General features: G+C 40.9%; 2 protein-coding genes across 4 annotated transcripts in view; both read left to right on the top strand.

Moving 5' to 3' along the window:
• The first annotated feature begins 3,764 nt into the window (after positions 1 to 3,764).
• Positions 3,765 to 19,356, top strand: canx (calnexin). Its single transcript, XM_074673861.1, has 15 exons — positions 3,765 to 3,817; positions 10,713 to 10,949; positions 11,445 to 11,518; positions 11,610 to 11,668; positions 11,780 to 11,921; positions 12,458 to 12,539; positions 12,870 to 13,062; positions 13,139 to 13,328; positions 13,444 to 13,557; positions 13,643 to 13,799; positions 13,879 to 14,094; positions 14,183 to 14,302; positions 15,095 to 15,224; positions 15,305 to 15,408; positions 15,503 to 19,356. The coding sequence occupies exons 1-15, from the start codon at positions 3,812 to 3,814 to the stop codon at positions 15,560 to 15,562; spliced, it is 1,884 nt and encodes a 627-aa protein (XP_074529962.1). The 5' UTR covers positions 3,765 to 3,811; the 3' UTR covers positions 15,563 to 19,356.
• Positions 19,357 to 20,813: 1,457 nt separating this feature from the next.
• The window catches only part of maml1 (mastermind-like transcriptional coactivator 1), a 31,557-nt gene continuing 29,396 nt past the window's right edge, over positions 20,814 to 22,974 (top strand). The window contains exons 1-2 of one of the 3 annotated variants that reach the window (XM_074673979.1): positions 20,814 to 21,182; positions 22,317 to 22,815. In XM_074673979.1, coding sequence (XP_074530080.1) covers positions 22,480 to 22,815 — 336 coding nt within the window. In that variant the 5' untranslated portion in view covers positions 20,814 to 21,182; positions 22,317 to 22,479. Of the gene's footprint in view, positions 21,183 to 21,666; positions 22,015 to 22,316; positions 22,816 to 22,974 lie in introns of those variants that run through there. The other 2 variants (XM_074673981.1, XM_074673980.1) reach the window with 2 other exon arrangements.

The raw sequence follows: 22,974 nt of genomic DNA on the forward strand, positions 1-22,974 counted from the left end.
AAAAAAAAAAAAAAAACAAAAAAAAAAAAAAAAAAAAAAAACTATTAGAGAAAATATAAAGATTACAAAATAAGTCAATGCAGATAAAGTTATTGTTAAAAAAAAAAAGACAGAGAGCGCATGGGTGAAGAAAAGTAGAAACAAAATATCAAACTTTAATGATTTATTTTTAATTGATTGACGTGTATGGTGACAATATAATAAATTTTAGCGCCCTTTTATTTAACAGGTGTGGTAATTTACCCCCAGTCTTATAAATGCATTTATAAAAAAAATTAAGTTCCCAAATCTACGTGTGTTTTCCTCTGACGGTAAATAAAATCCGTTTCAATCTCAGCCTTTTCATCAGCCTCCTCACGACCAATCAGCGCCCACTTCCCCCGCCGGCTCCACCAATCGTCGCTGTCCACGAGGTGCAGCTCCGGGGGGCGGGCTCTGTCCACTTCGACCGAGATTCCTCCGCGACCAATCAGCTATTGACAGTTGACAGGAAACGTCAAATATTCCACCCCAGCGACCAATCAGCGATAGAGGAGGGCGGACTCAACAATCCATTATCCCACGTGACCCTCCTCAGTAGTTCCCAGGCGGTCACATCGGCGAGCAGGAGGTGAGTAAAGAGAGCGATAAATGTCACTTTTTACAGGGTAACACAGCAGGAGAGGGCGTCCAATGAGACAAAATACTTTAATTAAAGTATTTATAGACTATTTGTGTTAGAAATGTCTGATTTTAGCGATTGAATCGAACCTCAGCGTCTCCAGCATGCTTTTAGCATTAGGCTGAGTGGCTAACTGAAGCTAATTAACTACAGGTGAAGTCTGCGATACTCAACCTGCTGCGTGGGCCTAAATAACACCCACTTTGTTTATTAAACTCAAATGTAATCCACAGAGATCTCCTTAAAATTTGGGGTTCAGAGTCATTTGTCTTGTGTCATTAGAAAGCTGAAATTTGTTGGCTCAGCTCCTGTACCTACAGTCGTTTCGTAAGCAGCTAAGCTAAGCTAACTGAATGAGCCGTGTGTGTAACGGGGACTTACTGTTCCAGTGAAGACAGTTAGCGAGAGATTTTTACATTAAAAATAATCACAGTGACATAGCAAACAAAGGAGGTTTTGAGATTGTAATGCAGCATGACATGAATGAAGGCCTCTTTGGGATGCTAACTTAGCAAGCTGCCATCCATTCAAACTGTATTTTTGCTTCAACATAATCTTCAAAATTGGACTAAAACATGTGTTTTTCAATAAGTACTTGAGATAATTCAGCGATAAGGGAGGTTATTTAATGATTACTCCAAGACTGTTATTGAGTCATCTAAATCAATCATTCACTTGAGAAAAATGTTGTCCTCAATGTAATGTCGACAACCCAGAAGTGATAGCTCAAATTGTCTCTCAAAGAAAGGATCGAAAAGTTGAAAATATTCACTCAAAATTACCTAAAATCATAGAAAAGGAGAAAATCTTTCATGATAAATGAATAATCCATCCACAGAACAGTATGCAATCACTGTTTACAGCTAAATAATTCACGATTAAGTGATTCTCAATGTATTTCAAACCTCTGCACCTTTTGTAAATGCAATTCATACTACTTTTTAATGTAGGCTTGATTGAAATGTACATTTGTTCCTCTTCTTCTGCCTGCTCAGTCACTTTAGTGTCAAACAGATAGTAGAACCAGTTTGATAAGGTCTAGCTTGGCATACATGTTGCATATGAAGAACAACATCCAGTAAAGAAACAATTACACAGGTGCTTATCACACCTCTTTGTGACAAACCAGCTTTGTTATTCAGAATACAGTGAGGGGCATCAGAGGATTCTGCTGTTAAAGGACTGGGAGTTGCATATTTGCAGTTAATATCTTCATAAGAATTAAACAGGATGTTGGTTTATTTGCATCCATGGCTGATTTGATGGTGCTGTTCTCTCAGCTTGTACTATTTGAATATTTTACTGTTGATTTCACCATGGAGGTTGAACAGTGGCTTTGTGCTGACTTCTAACACTACCTCTTGCTTAGGGACTACACATGTTTATTGTATCAGGTGTTACCAAACCTCTCAGTCCACGACCTCTAAAACAGCAGGACTGGAGGCCGGTGACCCCCTGCCATTAGAAAACATGAATAGGCAAACCAAAAACGGACAAAAAAAGTTCAACACCCAAATAAACATATAGCCAAGTCACGGTTTGAGGTCAAAACTATAATTTACAATCATCTTAGTTATCTCTATATTAATGCAGTTGTAAGCTCAGCTGTGTTTTGTGCCTCTGGTGAAATGGGGCGTTGCTACAGCTGCAGCTGGGGCACTATTATAAACAAGAAATGGACCCCACTGAAAACAGAGCATCCCCTCAAATTCTCTCCATGTTGAAGCAAATACTTTGTCATTTATGCGTCTTTTAGTGCATCACGGTAGTTGTAATGCAACCTCCTGGCACATAAATATGACTTGAGGTTTAATCTTGAAAGATTTATGTCACCTTACCAGAAATTGATTGATCCATCCCAATAGATATATTTCACAAATATGATATAGATAAATAAACTCATATAGAGTTTACTGGACACATCCTTTTACCCATAGTTCACAACCTTCATCCTTGTGTTTCCCTGCCTCCTAGTAGCTAATGCATCTCCTCTAATGGAGTTATTTCTGTAGGGATGAATGAGTTTCATGTTTCTAATCTGAGATATATTCCAAGTTAATGCACATATGTCTTTTTAACTGTGATGAAGTGGTTCAAAAGTCACATTGATAAAGGTCAGAGGGTTTAAATATTTTGTCTTCTGCAAATGAAATGTTTAAATAACATAATATAACCTTCATCATATCCCTGACCCTCAAATGTATGCTTTTATATCATCATTCAGCTTTTCATCAACATGTCTGGTTTAGGAGGAAAAGAGGAGGTTAGATGTTGGCAGAATTTCAGAGGTTTGAATCTGACATTAAACAAAGGAAAGGGTTAAATCCTTGAAGCTGTCATTGATAAATTTGCCTCGACTGGCTGCGTTTCAAAGCATCTCTTAACCTTGCTGCTCCTTCAAAGTCGGATCCAGGCATCTGTCATGGGAGAGGATCTTATATCTGTGGTTGGATCACCTCTGTTATTCGGTGATCTGGTTTTACTGGTTCAGTCCAGTTTTACTCACTGGTTTCTGTGCGGGTGCAGGGCGTTGTATCTGCCTGCTGCCCCCGCCTGTCCGCCTGCTCCTCGCTCGCCTGCTCTGATTTAAAGTCAATCAGATAGAAACCAGCCTGTGGATACACCAGATTACTTTCAGGTTTCTGGAAGCTTCTAGCTGAGCAGCAGAGTGAAGTATAAACACTAAATGTCAGCACATGGAATAAAACCTGTTTGTTGTGTGATCCCACATCCTTTAGACTTAAATATCAATTTTGATTGGATGTAAACAATAATCTTCTAATTATAAGTACAGTTCCCACATTAATTTGTTTGCTTTTGCTCTTTAAAGGAGCTAAATCTGGGTGTTTTAGGTACAGAAATCCTGTTAATCTCGGAGTAAAATCATGCACACATGAGTCAGTTTTGCAGAACATTTTTCGAAGGTAAAAGCAGAAAAACTGGACATCATATTCACAAATTTCACGTCATTTGAAAGAGTTGAATCATGGTAAAGGTTGGTGCCAGAGGCAGAGATGAGTGACAGATCTGTAGTGAGTCATTGATTCAGTGTTTGTATTCCTGTCTCTATAAAGGAAGTGACCTCTTTTCTGTTTATTTCAGTTTACACAGTAACTCGCCCGTCCTGTCTGTTTGGTGCTGGGTTAACTGATGCAGGCGGGTAAAGGCTAATTTTGCTGTTTAATGATGCGAAGCTGCTCGGATGTTTGGTTATTAATCATCTTTAGCTGCAGAAACGTCAGGAAACAAGTCGACTTTTGAGAGATCTTTCATGACATGAAGCATGGAAAAGAGCTGTGCCTAAATCCAGAAAGTATAGCGGTCATCTGATGTCATATGTCAAGATAAAAGACTATCTTGGTTGTAGTATTTGTTGCTCAAACATGAGGTGGAATTGTGTAAGTGCGTTTCATGTCCATATTGAAATATTACATCAGAAAGCTGTTTGATCACGACAGTTTCCTAAAAGTTTCATGCTCGCCTGAAACTTCCGGATTTGAGTCATCCTCTTTCTCTTCTCTCTTCCATGTCAATAAATTTGTAAATTAGTTGCTTGAGTGAAGTATCTAGTTTCCCAAGATGTTGTAGCATAGAAGTCCGGCAAAAATACATAGTTTGCATCCAAAAGATGTAAACTAGTGGATAACTGATATCACTTTCTCAGTGGCTGATCCCAATAATTGGAAAGCCGATTGATCCACAGCCTGTATATTGAGTTGATATCACGTTGTTTATAGTGTTATAGCAAATTATGTTAGCCCTGATTTTCTGTCTATTATGCACTGAAAAGCTTTCGAATAGATATTTTTTAGGGGTGCATTTTTTAGTCTTTAAAAAGCCTGACCTGCTAATACCGATTTGGGCTGATGGCGATTTTTATTTTTTATAACTGACAGCATATAACTTTAATGTTCCTGTCTTATTTTATTGAAAATCATTGCGCAGTAGTATGTTTTAACTTAAACAACCAATAAAGTTTTGGGTCTCAGAGCAAAAAGTAACAATAGCTGGCTGTCAGACTTTCTCAGAGGTATACAAGATCTGTTTAATATGTAAGGATGGGCCGATCGCCAATCCCCCAGAATTAGGGAAATCGGCTCAGATTGGTGCATGTGTGATATTTTTGTTTTCGCTCTGGTTTGTCAGATTTGGTGCCGCCACAGCTCTGCAGGTAGAATTCAGAATGACTAAATGGACAAAAAGGATCGTTTACGTTGCTCAACAGCAGCCACACCTATGAAACCGCCTGCAGTGTCTGCAGACGTTATCTATTTATTCATTTGGATACATGTTATACAAGTTATTTTTCAGCCTTTTCTTTATCTTTTTTTAGAGAGGACTGAAGAGCGGATAGAGCAGGAAACAGGGTGAACTCTGGTCTACTGCTAGAGGGCGAACCACAAGGGGCGGGCAATCTAACTGCTAGGCTATAAAGGCGTCCCTAAATCAGTTTATCTTACACTGATGCTTCTGGTGCTTATTTCCCCTTTAGTGGAGACAGGAGATAATGCAACTTAGGACAGACATCTTTAAATTGCATTTTTTTGGGGTGCTTATTGGTACGACAGATGATGAGTCAGGAAGCAGGGGGTAGCACAATATGTGTAGGAAATTGTGGATGAGGCGTCTGAGGGCCATAGTCTCTGTACATGGGGCGTATGCTTAAACCAGGGATCTCAGGCCATGTCCACACGTAGCCGGGTATTTAAGAAAACGCATATATTTTTATGTGTTTACGCCTGTCAGTTGTACACCACTGAAAACAACGTTTTTTAAAAACTCCGGCCAAAGTGGAGATTTTGGAGAACTCCGGTTTCATGGTTTTGTGTGGACTCCGGTCAGCTGAATGACGGGGGCTCATTCTGGTTGGCTGACACAGGTTTTAGGTTTGGAAAACACTGCCCATTATGGGTTTGGCGTGCCTCCAGCCGCACTCACCGGTGGATATACTCGCTGCGTGTGGACGAAAGTATTTTTAAAATCCAAAGAGGGGGGGATATTTGCTTTTGAAAATACCTGGCTACGTGTGGACATGGCCTCAAACTCGTGCCATGAAGGGCCAAGAGGCTGCAGGTTTTCTTTCCAACCAAAAACTCCACCAAATGATTTCACTGATTAGTCCCTGCTCTCTGCTTGAAGGTGAGCTAATCAGTGAAATCAGCTGGTGGAGTTTTTGGTTGGAAAGAAAACCTGCAGCCTCTTGGCCCTCCACGGCATGAGTTTGACATCCCTGGCCTAAGCCATTAGGCCAACAGCGCCCCCCTATAGGACTCCTTTTTTTATGCTTTTTTTAATCTGTCATCTAAAGAGTAAGCTACATCTGTAACTTGTGTAAAATTGCCACACAGGTTTTTCATGTTGTTACATGTTCGGACCAGTAGATGGCGCGTGAAAAGGAAACCGGTAACAGCTGCATGGCTTTTGAGAAGCTTTTTGCTTCATTGTGTCATAATTAGTCATATTTAAAGAAATTAGTAGGAGTGGTGTTTGAGGAAATCAAATTTATTACCATAAGTGACCAGCAGGGGGAGTCTCAGCAACATTCGAGCTCATTCATCGTACTGATAGCTGGCAGGATAAGAACAGGAAGTCAAATAGGAGGCACATCTTAGTCTTTTTCTTTGCAGAGAACAGAAAAACAGTAACAGATGATTTTTTATACCAACTTGACTTATATTCCAGATTTTACTGTATTTAAGAAAAACATATGGGAAACATATGTTTGGCTCATGTAGCAGCTCGTATCTGCCCCCGCATAAGTTCATCTATATCAAAAAGTACAAATTCAGATATTAAAAGACGTCTTCATGGACTCTGAGGAATTTAGTTTAAGGTTTGTGACGTTTTATTGACATTTCAAAGACTGATCCGTTTACGGCTGGAAGGAGCCGAGGGATGAATGAGCAGCAGATGAATGTTAGGCGCGTTATTAAAACTCGTTGTGACAGTCGTCTTGTGTTTCCTTATCACTGCCTCAGATTCTCTGAGGCTGTTATCAGAGCGGCAGATGTCCTGCCGACTGAGTGGACCCTAATATCAGATTAACTCTGACTGTAACTCCGGCGATGCTCCTGTCAGTCTGTGCAGCAACTTCAGCTGCTTTTTATGCGGCTGATGAAGAGGCTCTGCCGGTTTATCGGCCAATCAGAGAGCCTCTGGAAGCTTATTACTGCTGCAGGATGTAAGACAGGCACAGAGTTGGTCTGCATTCGAGTTTATCGAGCGCCAGTCTTTTATGAAAAGATGTTTATTTTACTCGTTCTCTGCTAAACTCACCTGCTACTATAAACAGACAATTCACAGCAAAAGCTGCAGAAAATAGTTTCCAATAATGCAGATTTTCATTTAATTAATAAACCATTATTTGAAAACTATACTCTTATTGTTTCATTTGTATTAATTAGAAAAAAAACTCAAAATAATGTCTTGTATATGTGAGCTGTTTTTCAGGCATAGTGAGTTCCTCACATATTGTGAATTTATCAGTAAATCTCCTTTACTGTCTCATGTTGTCTGTTATTCTCACTTTATATTCTAAATCCCAGATATTTATAAGATTACAGAAAAGAGAAATAAATGGAAAAAAGGTGAAAGCTTGCTAATAAAAATAAAGTTTCAGAGGCATTTTAAAGTCCCTCTGATACAAATAAAGGCCAAAAAAGACTCGTTTCAGAGATCTGGCCAAAATAAGATTATAAAACCTCAATTTTGTTTCAGATTCTGACTTAAAATTCATATTTCCAAGTAAAAAAAAAAGAAGGTAGAACTCTAAATAATAAGATTTGGAAAAAAAAGGGTTAAATCTGAAGATGTAGGTTGTAACATGCAAAAAGGCAGAATTCTTCATTTAAAAAATGTCAAAAAAAAAAACTGAGTTTTAAGGGAAAAAAATAATATGAAAAAAGGCAAAATATAAGAATAAAATGTAGGTATACTGAAAAGGACAGAATTCAAACGAAAAAAAAAAACTTAAAATTCCAGAAAGTTCTTCAAAATAAAGAAAATTTAAATCCCAAAAAAATGTCGGTATTAAAAAAAAAGTTCCAATTCCGAGAAAATATTGTGGGAATTAATAAAAGGCAAAATCACAAAGTAAAATGTCAGGATACTCTTTTAAAAATGTCAATTCTAAGACCAAAATGTTGGAATTCTGAAAAAAACAAACAACTTTACTTTGTGGAAGTCAACTTCTGTGAAAGCAAAATGTTAATGAGGGGAAAAAAGTAAAAATAAATTGAGAAAAACATTTTTTGGTTACCAAGAATACTTGGTAACATACCTCAGATTCTGCAAAGTCAACATTTTGGCTTTATAGTCCAAATTATGTTTTTTCTTGTCCTAGAATTCTGACTTTAATCTTTTTTGTTAAAAAAAAACAATTTAAGGAAGAAAAAGCTATCCATTAATATTCTCCTGCTTATGAGGGATCAGGTCTTGGATAGTCAACCCAGATGTCTCTCTTTGATAACAATAATAATAATGCATTTTATTTATAGAGCGCTTTTCAAAATCTCAAAGACGCTTTACAAGGTAAAAGCAGTATAAAAAACAAGTTTAAAAACAGATACAAAAAAAAGAAAGAAATAACAGTAAAAAGAAAAACGTATAGAAAAAGAAGCCGAGGCAAAAACGGCATTGTGTCTCATCCTCTACTGTACATTTGTTCAAAAATAGTCCTCAGTAAATTCCAAACTCAGATGCTGTTCCCCTTAGTCTCATTTCACTATTTCAAGTGTTAAAATCGGTATTTTTAAGGTAAACTGTGTTTTCTTTTCAGCTCTGCAGTTAATTCCCTCAGCAGTCAGACAGGTTTAATGCTAAGCTAACAGCTAGTCGTGGTGTTGGTGGTGGTCACTCTCATCATTACTCTGCAGAGCCGTTAGCCAGGCATGCTAATCCTGCGGCAGGTTAATCTGATTAGGCTGGCAGTCTGCTGAGGAGTGCAGTGAGTTTATAAACCAGCTTACCAGCAAAGATCTGCATGAAGTTTAACGACTTTATTAACGAGAGAATATTCTCCTCTCCTTTAGCACGAACGTTTTAACAGCCAGCTTTCTCTTTGATGTGAGGAAAGTTATCTGATTATGAGATTAGTTATGATCATATGAGAAGGGTTGAAGTGTCAGAAGAAGGATGTGTGAGGTTTTTTTTTTTCTGAATGATGGTGCAAAAACTCAAGAGAGTTCAAGAAGCTAATAGTCTTGTACTAAAAAGACCTCAACTTTTTCAAGAAACAAAATACAAAATCAACAGTAAACATAAAAAACATCTGAGTTGATCAATCCCAAAACTTATTTCTTTAAGTTATGAAAACCTAAAGTGAGTCAGTGAAAGGGAAGCGTTCAAGTATTGTGTGCACATCCTTTCCTCCATCATCCTCAGCTTTTGGGTGACTTAAGGAGACAAAATCATGAAGCGTATTAGCACATATATTTAATTTTAGCACTGGTTACTGTTTACATGATTAGGCTCAAACACTGGGAAACAAAATGTTTGTCCTTACATGATTTCAACAGCAGAGTGGGTTGATTTATGTGGTTTCTTTCAAAAGATTTGAAGCGTTAAATGGGGTTTAAGAAAAGCAAACAAGTAGACATTTAACAGCATGTAAACACCGTGAAACAAACTAAATTCAGGCACACGCACATTAAGAGATGAGGGAGAAAATGCACCTCTAAGACGATAAATGCACCCTGCTTTATTTACCTGCAAACACAATGTTAGTGCCTCACTCCTGCAGGTTGTGTGTGCAGTGAGTAACCCACAGGCTCCACATTATCAATGTGCAGAGGAATAGACCTGTGTGTGTGTGTGTGTGTGTGTGTGTGTGTGTGTGTGTGTGTGTGTGTGTGTGTGTGTGTGTGTGTGTGTGTGTGTGTGTGTGTGTGTGTGTGTGTGTGTGTGTGTGTGTGTGTGTGTGTGTGAGAGTGTGTGTGAGTGTGTGTGCGCTGCAGTAATCCCATGGGGTGTAATCTCATTAAGGCTTAGTGTCCTGTGGGTGTTGCTTGGTTCTCATGGTGATGAACGGGTGCCAGGGCGATGCATGTTAACAGCCATGTGGGTGTGTGTGTGGACATCATTAGCATGTCTTTGTGTGCATGTGTGTGTGTAAACTAAACACAATAGGATGTTTGTTGCTGTCATCATGAAGCTGTTTATAGAAACTCATCAGGGAAAACTCGACCCATCTCATACAAACATCCATCCCTGTTAGTCTGACGACATTTTCAGGTGAAGTTTGAGCAGAAAAAAAAATAACACCTTGTGAGTGATACTCCGGGATGGAACACGTTGGGTCCTATCACAAGGCTTAGGGCAGAAATTACCCCTACAGCAGTGTTTTTGTGCAGCAGATGCCCAGAGCGCTCGCACCAAACACCGCCTCCCTGCTCCTCTGCCGGTTTCCTCTGCACTCAGACGGGGCCATTTTTTACTTGACCAAAAACACAAATAAACTGACTCCCACTGAAAAAATCTGATATCGGTCTGCTTTCACGCAAAACACCGCTAAATAAGGCTCTATTTCTCATTGTGTCGTAAAACGGCGCTACCTCCGCTGCAGAGCCACAGCTGGCTATGAGGTGCTCGCTGTTTAGTGTATCAGTCCGCGCGCAGCGTGCCAGATATAAACAAACGCAGGTAGTCTGCCAGGACGAAGAGACACGATGAGAACTAGAGCCTTATTTAGCGGTGTTTTTGTGTGAAAGTAACGCGCTGAAAATTCTCTAAATAAAGTGTGAATGCAGACCGATATCAGATTTTTTTGGTGGGAGTCCGTTTATTTATGTTTTTGGTCAAGTAAAAAATTGGCCCCGTCTGAGTGCAGAGGAAACTGGCAGAGGAGCAGGGAGGGGGTCTTTGGTGCGAGCGCTCTGGGCTTCTGCTGCACAAAATCACTGCTGTAGGGGTAATTTCTGCCCTAAACCTTGTGATAGGACCCAACTTGTTCCATCCTGGAGTATCACTTTAAGAGTAACAGTGTTTTAAAGAGTGTTTGGGGTGAAATCAGGAGTGATGCAGGCATAACCCTCATCTTCTCCTCTTCCTGCAGACGATGAATCAGCGGGTCGGGTTGTTCGTTCTTCTGGCGGCGGGCCTCCTCTGCCTCTCTTTGGCCCCCGTGTCTCGGGCTGAGGACCTGGTCGAGGACGATCTCGGTGACGACATGGACATGGATGTGGAAGATGAGGACCTGGACTTGGGTCTGGGTGGAGTTGAGGACGAGGAACTGGAGGGAGACGTACAAGAAGACGCTCCGCCTGCACCTAAAACTCCTCCTGTACCCAAGGTGAGACTGCACACACACATCAGGAGGCAGAAACCAGAAAACGCCTTCACAGGGTGATGTTTTTAGTATGATCCTGTTGGAAAAGTCAGTAAATGTCTGGGATACTTGGAAGAAAAAGTAAAGTAACAGGTGAATTTTGTAAACAGACACTCCTATTTGAATCTTTAAGGGCTTGAAAAGATTTGTAAAGTCCAAAATTATTACACATAATCAAGAAACAGTGACACTGATTTATTCTTCTCCTGATAAGAGCGAAAGAGGCCGCTCACCTTTGTATCAGAGGATGTTTGAACAGGTTTTAGTGACTCATTAACCGTGAGATCAGGAGGTCAGTGTGATGAACAAACAGCATGCTGACCTCCTGATCTACTGACCTGCATCACACTCCCGCAACAGACTGTAACGACTTAAAACACGATGGAGACCAAACAGGACATGCCCCAAATATGACATTAAAAACAGAAATTCACTGATTCTTCTTTACATCGTGTCCAGGTGACCTACAAAGCTCCAGAGCCGATGGGGGAACATTACATCGCCGAGTCTTTCGACAGGGGGACTCTTGATGGGTGAGTTGGTTCGGTTTTAAGAAGTGAACTCTGAGTATTTTAGGATCAGGTGAGATCATTAAACTTACCTGCACCTGTCTCTGTGTTCCAGCTGGGTGTTGTCCAAAGCCAAGAAGGAGGGTGCCGATGAGGACATCGCGAAATATGACGGTGAGTTCATACGAGCTGTAACTTGATGATGATGTTGAGAAGTCTCCCACCTGCTGAGTTTATGATGATGATGATGATGATGATGATGACGATGATGATGTCATTGAACAGGTAAATGGGAGGTGGAGGAGATGAGGGACAGTAAGCTGCCCGGTGACAAAGGTCTGATCCTGAAGTCTCGAGCCAAACATCACGCCATCTCCGCCCAGCTCCTGCGACCTTTCACCTTCGAGTCCAAGCCGCTCATCGTCCAGTAAGAAATAAATTTAATGTCGTCTTCTTAACGTTGTTCTTTATTTTCTTTTTTTCTTCATTTTTCTCGTTCCTCATTTCTTTTTTTTTTTTTTACTTTTTTTTCTTCATTTTTCCAATTTCTTTTTCCTGTTTTCATTTTTTTCAATGTTTACTGTCTACCTTTCTCATCTTATTTCTACTTTCTCTTTTATCTCTTTTCTCTTTCTTTCTTTTATCTGCTTTTCTCTTTTTCCCTTTTTTCTCTTTGTTTTTTCAATTTCTCTCATTATCCTTTACTCCCTTTTTCCCTCTCTTTTTCTTCTTTTTCTCTTTACTTTTGTTTTCCTCTGTCTCTTCTTTCTTACTTTTCTAATATTTGTTCATTTTTCCTTGCATATGTTTCTCATCCTCAATTTTCTCTCGTTTCTTTATCCCATGTCTTTTTTTCTTCCTTCTTTTTCATCCTTATTCTTTTCTTCTTCTCAAATGTGTTCTTTTCTTTTGTCTTCTTCTCCTCTTCTTTTCATCTTACATTGTCTTCATTACTTTCTTCAGGTATGAGGTGAACTTCCAGTCTGGCATCGATTGCGGCGGCGCCTACGTGAAGCTGCTCACTCAGACTCCAGATCTCGACCTGGTCAGTTCACACTCAGATCACAGTCTGGTTTTATAACAAGTCAGAACAAATCCTCAAGGGTTTCCTAAATTTGTTGACTACTTTTGAACAGTTTCAAAACTGGTAACCCTGGTATTTTTGAAGCTTAAAAAGTGTCTGTGAAAACTCTGTTTCACTGTTTTCATTCAAGATCTCCAAAATGGTTTTTGTAAGTGCACAGAAAAAAATAGATCAACACTTACTGCGGCAGACGTGACATTCAGCTGCACAGATCTTTATTCAGTACAGTCCGAATAACCAAGTTCAAAGGGAACTGAAAGTGGTCTGTGTGTGATTCCTGTGTGTCCTCAGGACCAGCTGGCTGATAAAACCCCGTACACCATCATGTTCGGACCCGACAAGTGTGGAGAGGATTACAAGCTTCACTTCATCTTCAGACACAAGAACCCAAAAACTGGAGAGTTTGAAGAGAAACACGCCAAGAAACCCGACAGTGACCTGAGGACCTACTTCACCGACAAGAAGACACACCTGTACACACTCGGTGAGACAAACACCTTGACACACACTGCTTTATACATAGTGACTACTTCCTAACTGTGCACTCTGTCGCCCCCCAGTGGTGAACCCTGATAACAGCTTCGAGGTGCTGGTTGATCAGACTGTGGTGAACAGCGGCAACCTGCTGACAGACATGACTCCTCCTGTGAACCCTCCCGCTGAGATTGAGGACCCTGATGACCAGAAACCTGAAGACTGGGATGAGAGAGCCAAGATCCAGGACCCCACAGCCACCAAACCCGAGGACTGGTCAGTGAACCAGGACACTGAAGGACTTTCATGTGATCTGTACAGCAGCTTATGATAAAGATCCATATTTTAGATGGATGCCTTATTTATCTGTTTTTTATTTATTTGTCTTCAGGGACGAGGACGCTCCTGCTCAGATCCCTGATGAAGATGCAGTGAAACCAGACGGCTGGCTGGACGACGAGCCAGAGTACATTGGAGACCCCGATGCTGTCAAACCGGAAGACTGGTGAGTTTAACGTGCTCACCTCTGATATCAGCGACTAAAAATCTTGATAAATTGTCGTCTGACTGTCTCTGCTTCTGTCTGTCAGGGATGAGGACATGGATGGCGAGTGGGAGGCCCCTCAGATCCCCAACCCCGCCTGTGAGACCGCCCCTGGCTGCGGCACCTGGAAACGACCAATGATCGACAACCCCAGCTACAAGGGCAAGTGGAAGCCCCCCATGATCGACAACCCCAATTACCAGGTACATTTACAAGCCTGTCAAACAAATCAACACGACTCAGCTGGTTTTTATGTTTTCTAAATCCTGTTTCTGCTCTCAGGGCGTCTGGAAGCCAAGGAAGATCCAGAACCCAGCGTTCTTCGAGGACCTGCAGCCGTTTAAGATGACTCCTTTCAGCGCCATTGGCCTCGAGCTCTGGTCAATGACGTCTGACATCTTCTTCGACAACTTCTTCATCACAGACGACAGAAACACAGCTGACCGCTGGGCTGCTGACAGCTGGGGGCTGAAGAAGGCTGCAGAGGGCGCCGCTGAGGTGAGGATCGTTCTGCTGGTCTATAATGAAGCAGGATTTTTTGTGTGGCTGGGTCGATGCTGAGGTTGTTGTGCGTTTGTCGTTGCAGCCCGGTCTGGCTACACAGATGCTGAACGCCGCAGAGGAGCGTCCCTGGCTCTGGGTCGTCTACGTCCTCACTGTGGCTCTCCCGCTCGTCCTCATCATCGTCTTCTGCTGCACTGGAAAGGTAACACACACTCACACACTCTCAGAGCCAGCTGTAGACGAGTCTTTGCACCTCATGATGTGAGGTAGAACCCAGGATCCTGGTCTGGATCGTGAATCCCCCTCATGTCAGAGTCTGGTGTGTGTTTGTGTGTGTGTGTGACCATCCACAGAGGTCTGCAGGATCAGATCAGGGTCAGTTGAGTCTCAACAGCTTACAGGAAGACTTAAAAGAAGCTGGACGCCCCAAAGCCCTGGCCACCGCCTCCTCAGGCCGGGTGACTGACGCTGCTGCTGTTAGTGTAGCTTCATGTTTGTGTTTCTGTGCTGATGGTGGTGAAGTTCTGTGGTGCTGTAGCGTAGATGGACATCTTTTTTGTCTTCCTGTAGATATTCTTAATTTTATTAATTTAAAGAATGAGTTGAAAGTGTTTAGTATCTGTGTTCAGTCTTGATTTTTTTTCTGACAGCTAAGAATTGATTTAACTTTTAGCCCCTAGACTCCATCAAATAACAATAAATTTAACTTCAGATTATTGGACTTGCTGTTCTTATAATGCGTTTATTTGCTTGTATATTTGTGCCATTTAAGTTTTTATTCAAAACTAAGCATCTAGAGGAAAGTAAAACAATTTTAAGTAAAACTTAAAATTTAAATCAAAGATTTGTGTCGATGAGGTCAAGTGGCTCTTAAGAGCTTCTCACACACGGTATATCTGTCAAGTGACTCAGAAAATTTTGGTATTAATAATTTGTCTGTCTTTGAATAAGCAATGAAGTCAAAATCTAACTGTTGTCATGTTTCCTTCCACAGAAGAAGACTCCAGCTACGCCAGCAGCCGAGTACAAGAAGACTGACGAGGCTCAGCCAGATGTGAAGGAGGAAGAAGAAGAGGAAGAGGAAGAGGAAGAGAAGGCTGAAGAGGCAGAGAAGAGCAGTCCAGGTAACACCATGTCCAGACTTTGATGGACCAGGTTTCTGTTCTTTGCCACTTTGTCTAACTTCTACTGTTTTTCCTTCTAGCTGCAGAAGAGAAGAGCGACGGAGAGGAAAGTCCTGCAGAGAAAGAGGAAGAGGAAGCAGAGAAAGAGGAAGAGGAAGCAGAGAAGGAGGCGTCAGCTGATGATGTAAGGACACTTGTTTTTGTTTGAAGTAGATTTTATTTACTTGTTTTCCCTCTGTGGTTTGTACCTAAACACGGCGTGTTGTTTGCTCCTGCAGAAGTCAGAGGACGACGTTCTGCGGAGATCTCCCAGGAACAGGAAGGTCAGAAGGGACTGAAATCTCTGACTCCACAGCCCTGAACTCCCCCCTGTCCCCTTCTCCCCCCTTAGATTATCTCCCCCTTCCTCTCCTCCTCTTCCTCTCCTCCTCTGCTCCGAGGCGATGAAGCCTGAATGGAACCCGTCTGAAGCAGTGAAGCCTGCAGGAACCCAATCAAGACCTCCGATACGGACGCCTGATGAAGAAGATGAAGATGATGATTCCAGTACGAACAGGACTGAGTTAGTGTGATTTATTAAAAAGGATTTTTGTTTTTGAAAGAGATTAACTAAAACTTCCTGCATCATTCCTTAACAACACCTGAGCAGACTCAAAACCACCAGATCATCGGATACTCAACGCCATCCCCAGATACCCAACAGCTTACCGCTGAGAGACGCTGACAACTCTGCAGATAATGATTATTAAACATCTGCTTGTCCTCTGAAGGGCCGGAAATTTAGCTTTCAGCTGGCTTTCAGTGTGAGGCTTTGTTAAGGCTAAAAATTTGGTTGCTAATTTGGTTAGCATTTTTCAAAACTGCAAAGCAAACAGTTAAAGTCGTGGCAATAAAATTATGCCAATTCTACCCATGGACTGCTGTTAGCATGAGTGTGAAGTGTGTGACTTTGCGTATAAAGTCCAGTTTGCCAGGCTAATAGCTAGCTTGCTAACTAGCTAGCTTGATTTACTGGGGGGGGGGTCTGGAAATGATTCATCATCAAGGTGTTTGAAAAGTCAGTGTGCTGATGAGAAGAGTTAATGATCAAATCTGCAGACACAGTTGCAAGATTCAGAGGTAGCATCTCTGCTAGCTTAGCATGCTCCAATTTGGCTAGCAGAAGTCAGTAAACTTCCTCTAAAAGCATCAGCTGACCATCTAGCCTCATAACAATGTGACAAGCCTTCCAACATCAAACACCTGGGAGATCTAAAGGTGAGGCTGTATATAAAGATGGCTGACATTACTCCTCTTTTACAAAAGTGAAGCCAAAACACTGCACATCTGGACGAAGTTTGACTCTAGTCAGTTTGTTTCCTCCTCTCCTTTGATTGTCCGGTGTATGGAGCACTGCTGGAGTCTCATTGGTCGACAGAGCTGTCAATCATCGCACTACATCCTCTCCTCTCAGCATCAGATTTGTGGATCTGGATTTTACTGAGACCTATGCTGCACCCAGCCAGTAGATGGAGCTCTAAAGGTTTTGTCTGTCATGCAATCAATGCTTCCAACATCTTTGTTTTAGTTTCTTTTGCTATCATCAGCTCAGACTACAAGTTGTCCTCTAACGAGCATCACAGATGGTAATTCACTGACCAACATCTAGCTTGTAGAGAAGCTAACTCACAGACTAACATTTGTTTTTTTTTCGTCTTTTGTGTTGTGGAGTTTAGAGGTCGGCCTCAGCTGATGTTGTAAAGAGATGAAATGGGAACACTCCAGCTGATAGAAGATTTATCACTGGTTTGTGTCATGAACGTGAAAAGCTTGATGCTGGAGAAACTGGACGTGTGTTTTATTGTCCTTGTGGCTTCAGGGGAGGTCAGAGGTCTCGGTGATAGTGACCGGCAGCTGCAGATGATCTTTTCATTAAATCCAGAAACAGAAAACCCCAAATCGACACATAATTTATATTTTTGGTGGTTATTATTAGCAATCTGATTTGAGCTCATTTAACTCCTTCCTGTTTAATTCTTTATTCTCTGAATTTAGACTTTCAGGAGTTTGCAAACCAAGACTCAAAGCAGTTTTTCCCTTCTGCAGCTCGGCTAGGAAATCTGTCATTTGATAATGAAATATCTTTTTGTTTGAGGCCTTGGAACAGCAAAACTTGCTCTTCCATCTTTTAAGTCACCCGTCATACATGCCAAACCACCTTCAGTTAATGATTTCCAGCATCTTCTGCATTACTCCACTCCTCGCTGTATTTGTCGGTGCATTTTTGATCCATACAAACACGAGAGCAGCTCTTTTCCCCTCTACCTTCTTATTTCATGTAGTGCTTGTTTTCATTGGTCTCAAATAATATTAGACTTGGCAGATAAAGGGCTTTTAAAGGACAAAAGGTTCCAGTTGACCAAATTTTCAACATTTTCAACAGTTTTTAGGGACTTTTTTGAACTTAAACCCGAAGAAACAAGATTTTACCTCAAACATTCTCCCATTTACTATCAGATTGTCTTCTGGAGATTTTGCCCTGAGTTCAGCCTCTAAGGCAAATGCAAAAGCAGACTTGAATCCCTCTCTTTTCATTCAACCTCAACCTGCTAGTTAAATTTCTTCAACATAAACCACACAGACCCTCTACAAAAAGGAGCTGCTCTCGTTTTTGTTTGGATCTAAAGTTCCTGGTGTCAGCAGGTGGACAGACACCCAGTCCCTCTTTCATTGACCCCATATGTAAAGAAAAAGGCACTAAGGGAAAACTCAGGCGCTTAACCTCCCACCTGTCCACCTGCAGCACCACAACACCTCAGCCAATTAGACGCCTGGATCCTTAATTAGACCCCCATGTTTAAAGAGATGGCACTTGAGCGTCTGGTCGTCTGTAACCTTGAATTTACTTTTGTATCACACATATAAACTCACATCATGAGCTTGTAGCCTGTCAGGAAGGTGAATTAATGATTTTCAACTTTCAGCTAGCCTTTAATGGCTAATATCCACCAGTCATCAGGTCGCCTTAGTCAACTAAAAGATGAATTTGTGAATTTTTCCAAACCAGTTTTAATTTTTGATCATCTGCTGCTACATGACAACTTCCTGTCACATGACCTCAGTCTTAGGTTGAAAAAAAACCCCAGCCTACCTGGAGGATAACCAAGCCAATATACGTCTTGACAGAGTTTCCTGTTTTCTCTTTACACATCGTCTGAATAATTTTGGGATCATTCAGAAAGAGCCGACAAAAGTAAATGCACAAATTTCCCTCATAAGTTTGTTGACCGATCTAAAATCTTTTTTATACGTTCTTTTTTTATCCATCATGAAACCATGAAGGGATGGTTGACGAGCAGAGTGTGGGATCAGTGTAAAGTTTTTAGAGTTTGATCATGAATTTAAATCTATCCGTGTCTGAAAAACTTAAGTATCCACATGTGTCTGCTCTGGTGTTCATGAGGGGACTGTCGATGTCGTCTTTGTCCCACTTCAGTTAAAAAACTTGGTCAGTGAACGTCTGTTGTAGGTCAGGATTGGCTCTTTTTTTCCACTGAAGCTCTGCTGTGATTGGCTGGCGGGTTTTGGACATGCGGGCAGGGTAAAGCATGACGTCTTCGGCTGTGGGTGTGTTCAGATTTTGGGCCTTCCTGCTTCCATGTCTGGTGACCTTTAACCTTTAATTTTCCTCCCTCTCCTTGAAAAGCTAGCAAAGTTTTGGCTGTGCTGCGTAGACTTTCTGTTTTTCAGCAGCGTAACATTCCTGTCGAGGATTTCTCAGCCAACTCTTCTTCATTGCTCTCCTTTTTTTATTTTTTAGTCAGATTTCTTCGTTGTCTCTCCTTGTGCGTCAGGTTGAAGCTGCCTAGCTAAGCTAACAGACTGTAGACTGAACACTGTACCTGCTGGTGAAACTTTACATGACTCTGTATCTGTACTTTTTATTTTTTGTCTTACTGTGTTTGAACTAAACTGAATGGTTGGCCCAGCCTGTTTCTGATGTACACACTCTGTTGGGGGTGGACCTGCTGACACACACACATACACACACCAGACACAGGTCCAACTTTGAATAGAAAACTGTGATGATGGAGCCTTGGGTGTGTTTGTAGACATGCAGTCGACTTTGTTTTGATGAATAAAAAGGCCAAATGGAGAATGAATTTTTATGTCTGTGACTTTTTTCTCTGTTTTCATCTTTAGGTGAGGTTCATGTTTATATAAAATAAACTTTAAGTTTCATCAGCTTTCAAAATGCTCCTCAGGACAGAGATGTGGCAAATGACAGTCAAAGAATCAATGAAACTTTGCACTGTATCACATAAGCTGCAGCTACATAATAGTATAAGGGCAACTGAAACAATTTGGGTTAATTAAGGTGTGTAAAAGAAAAACAAAGTTTTTCCAACATTTTATTTCATTTATGACTTTTGCTCGAGAATTCTCGCTTCATTTTAAGAGTTCTAGAATCCAAGTCAGTATTGCAGAATTGATAACTGTTTAGAGATGTGAGAATTCTAAGATCAGCAACAATTTTTAAGTTTTAATGAGACTGCTGAAAAGATGAAAAATTGTCTTTTCTTTAGAATTCCAACTTAAACTCCAAAACTCTAACTGTAATTGTAAAATTTTGTCATCAGCTGTAGAGTTCCAATGTGAAAATGAAAAAAAAAATCTTCAAAATTCTAGAATTCTGGCATTAATCTCGGAATTCTAATTAAAAGCAACAGCACAACTGAAAAAAAAAAAAAAATTTGGAGAGCAGTGCCAGAATGATGACTTTGGATGCAATTATGACATTTTTTCCGAAATTGTGACTTTAATTGTAAAATTCTGATGTCAGATTGACGTTAAAGTGAGCAAGTTTGCTGGAATCAAAGTCAAAGTTTTCTCATACTTCTTATATCATTGTTAAAATGCTGGACTAAAAAATGAAGAATTCAAAATTCAAAATCAGAACTCAGACTTAAACTCATGTCCCAGAGTTCTGCAGTAAAAAAAAAAGAACAAGAAAAAAGAAAAATGACTTTGATTTTTTTGTCTTATCATAGAATTCTGACATCAATTTCAGAGCTACAATAAAATAAAACAGAGTTCTAAGAAAAAAAAAATGAATTTTTATTTTAGGAATCTGACTTTTATCCCTGCATACTTATGTAATTACAGAGATATAAGATGAAAAAGTTACAACTCTGATTTTATGCTAATGGTAATGTTGTGTCTGTCTAAAGGTGATAGCTGTTATTGGTGAATTCACCCCTGAGTGTCACTTTCTACTTAGAGTATATTTTGATAGAATTTAATACTCATTAAAAAAAAAGTTTTTCAAGTTTTTCAAGTCCCTAAAGTTTTTCATTACATTTTTTCTCACGTTTACTTTGTTTTTATATGCATTTTAAACTATGTTTAAAGGTGTTTTTGTTTATTTTTTTCAGTGTTCTTTTCTGTTTGTATGGTTCTTAAGCATTTAAACTTGTTTCATATATTGGTAGCACCACTTTTGAGTTCTTGGTTGCTTTTTTATTATTATTATTTTAATAAAACAAGCGAGTTGTTTTCCCTGTTTCGCACATCCAGAACCATTGAAACGTTTGTCCCACAATCCTCGCTCTCCATTGGCTGCCCCTGCTGTCAATCATGAGTGAGGCGGGAGCAGGAACATTCCTCCTGATGGAAAAAAAGAGAAAGTTTCCAAGATGGCGGCGTAGACCTGCCTGTCCGCTGAAAACAATAGAAGCAGAACAGAGGGGCAGAGTTAGACCGTTATCCGGTCCTAAACCACACACACACGGACTCCAGTCTGGACTATCCGCGCCGTCACCTTGGAGGACATTATTCTAAAGTATGAGGCTTCATTTAAGCGATTCTGGTTAGCCCAAAACACACTGTTAGCAGCTAACGGCTAAAGGCTGTAAGGAGGCGGAGGATCAGCTGTTTCTGGACAGATGCTGTAGAAGAAAGGGCAACAACGCTTTCACAGTAAGTATATTTCAAACCTACTTTATCTCTTATGACCCGTGATGGTTTGACGTTTGTTTTCCCGTGTGTGAGCGCGTAGTTTCGATGAAATAATATTGACAGAAAGTGAGTGATTACTGCCAAGTTTGTACGACGATGAAGTTTGTGTCTCATTCGTAGCTTTCAATTCTGCTGTTACGGGGATGGATTTAGGAAAAAGATATTAATTCTAAAAAGACCGGACTTGTCAGATCTCGACTAGAATACTCAGCAACGGATTTAAACATTTAAATCATTGTAAACATTCTTTATCTTAATTGTGAAGATGTGTAAAGATGGCGATATCAGCGCATTCTTGTCGTCTGAACCACATTGGATCAGGTCATGATCCAGAACCCTAACAGACATGTCAGATGTGGATCATGTTATCTCGAAAAAATCGACACCCTATCTATATAAAACCTTAACCATTATAGAACTCTTTTCTGAAGCGAAAACATGAACGTAAAGACGATTATCCTTCTTTTTCAGAAGCTACAAATACAACACTAACTTCATCGTCTTCAAGTTTTTGAACAAGCTAAGTTAGCCAGCTAGCTCCTACTATGCTACCCGAGCTAACTACAAATACTTGAGCAAAATAAAGTTTCAGAGAACTGAGGGAACAGTTAGGGACCATTTGTGGATTCAGATATATTAATATGTTGTATGACGGAGCTAAAATCAGAAGCTACGATGAACTGGCTTAAATAGGCTGGTTTAAACGTCATCTTTGATAGTTTTTAGGGAATTTTCGACGCTCCAACTTTGATTTAGAGTGGAGGAATGTGCTAACCTAACTTAGCTCAACTGGGTGAGTTTGATAATGAAGAAGCAGCATGTTTCATTGATTTAAAATTATTTTAAATATTAATTATGTAAAGGATTTGGTGGGAACGAAGCAGGCTGGGTTTTGTTTCCATACTACAGGGATAAATGGGATGTTTGTGTTTTTGATTTGGGTTAAACTAGGGCGGAATGTGGCTCTATTAAGACTCCTCTGTTTTACACAGCTGCTTAAATGAGCTGTTGTATATTGTAAGGCGTATAGTAAGTAGACTCTTGGGTTTAAGTGAGTAAAATGCACCCAAAAACCTTCATTTTCCTCTCCGGCAGTGAGTGAAGGCCATTAGCAAGACAAAGGTCGCCTGCATGGAGCCAGCACAGGAGTCTTTGTAAAGGGCGAGGGGGGGTGTATAGACGCCCAGAGTGAAAAAGAGCCTAATTCAGCATTTTATGGACGCAACCTGAGCCGGGAGTTTACTACAAGTCTTTATTGATGATGGCGGATTTTGTTACACCGCGACACAGCGCGGTGATGGAGAGGCTCCGCCGGAGGATCGAGCTCTTCCGGCAGCATCACAACAGCTGCGAGAGCCGCTACGAGAACGCGACGCTGGAGCGGCTGGAGCTGGAGAGGCAGCAGACCTTCGCCCTGCACCAGCGCTGTCTGCAGGCCAAAGCCAAGCGGTCCAACAAGCACCGGCAGCCCCAGACCAGCGGGGACCAGGCCGGGCAGAGAGCACCGGGCAGCGGCGGGGGAGGAGGCAGCGCGGAGCACGGGGAGGGCGGAGGGACGGCGGCGGAGCAGAGCAGGAACAGCACCCTGATAGCGGTGAGTGAGCGCCGGATGCACAGGGCACACAGACACGCTGGATGTTAGAGACACACTACTACAAGCTGCTCCTGAAACAACATAGTAACACGAATCTAATAACTCTGTTCATAAAAGCATCTTTACAATAACACTGAAATACCATTAATGCACAGAGGA

Source organism: Halichoeres trimaculatus, unplaced genomic scaffold (genome assembly GCF_033239565.1).
Source record: "Halichoeres trimaculatus isolate MK-OKI-2021-1 unplaced genomic scaffold, fHalTri1.1 fHalTri1_scaffold_7, whole genome shotgun sequence".
Classification (NCBI taxonomy): domain Eukaryota; kingdom Metazoa; phylum Chordata; class Actinopteri; order Labriformes; family Labridae; genus Halichoeres; species Halichoeres trimaculatus.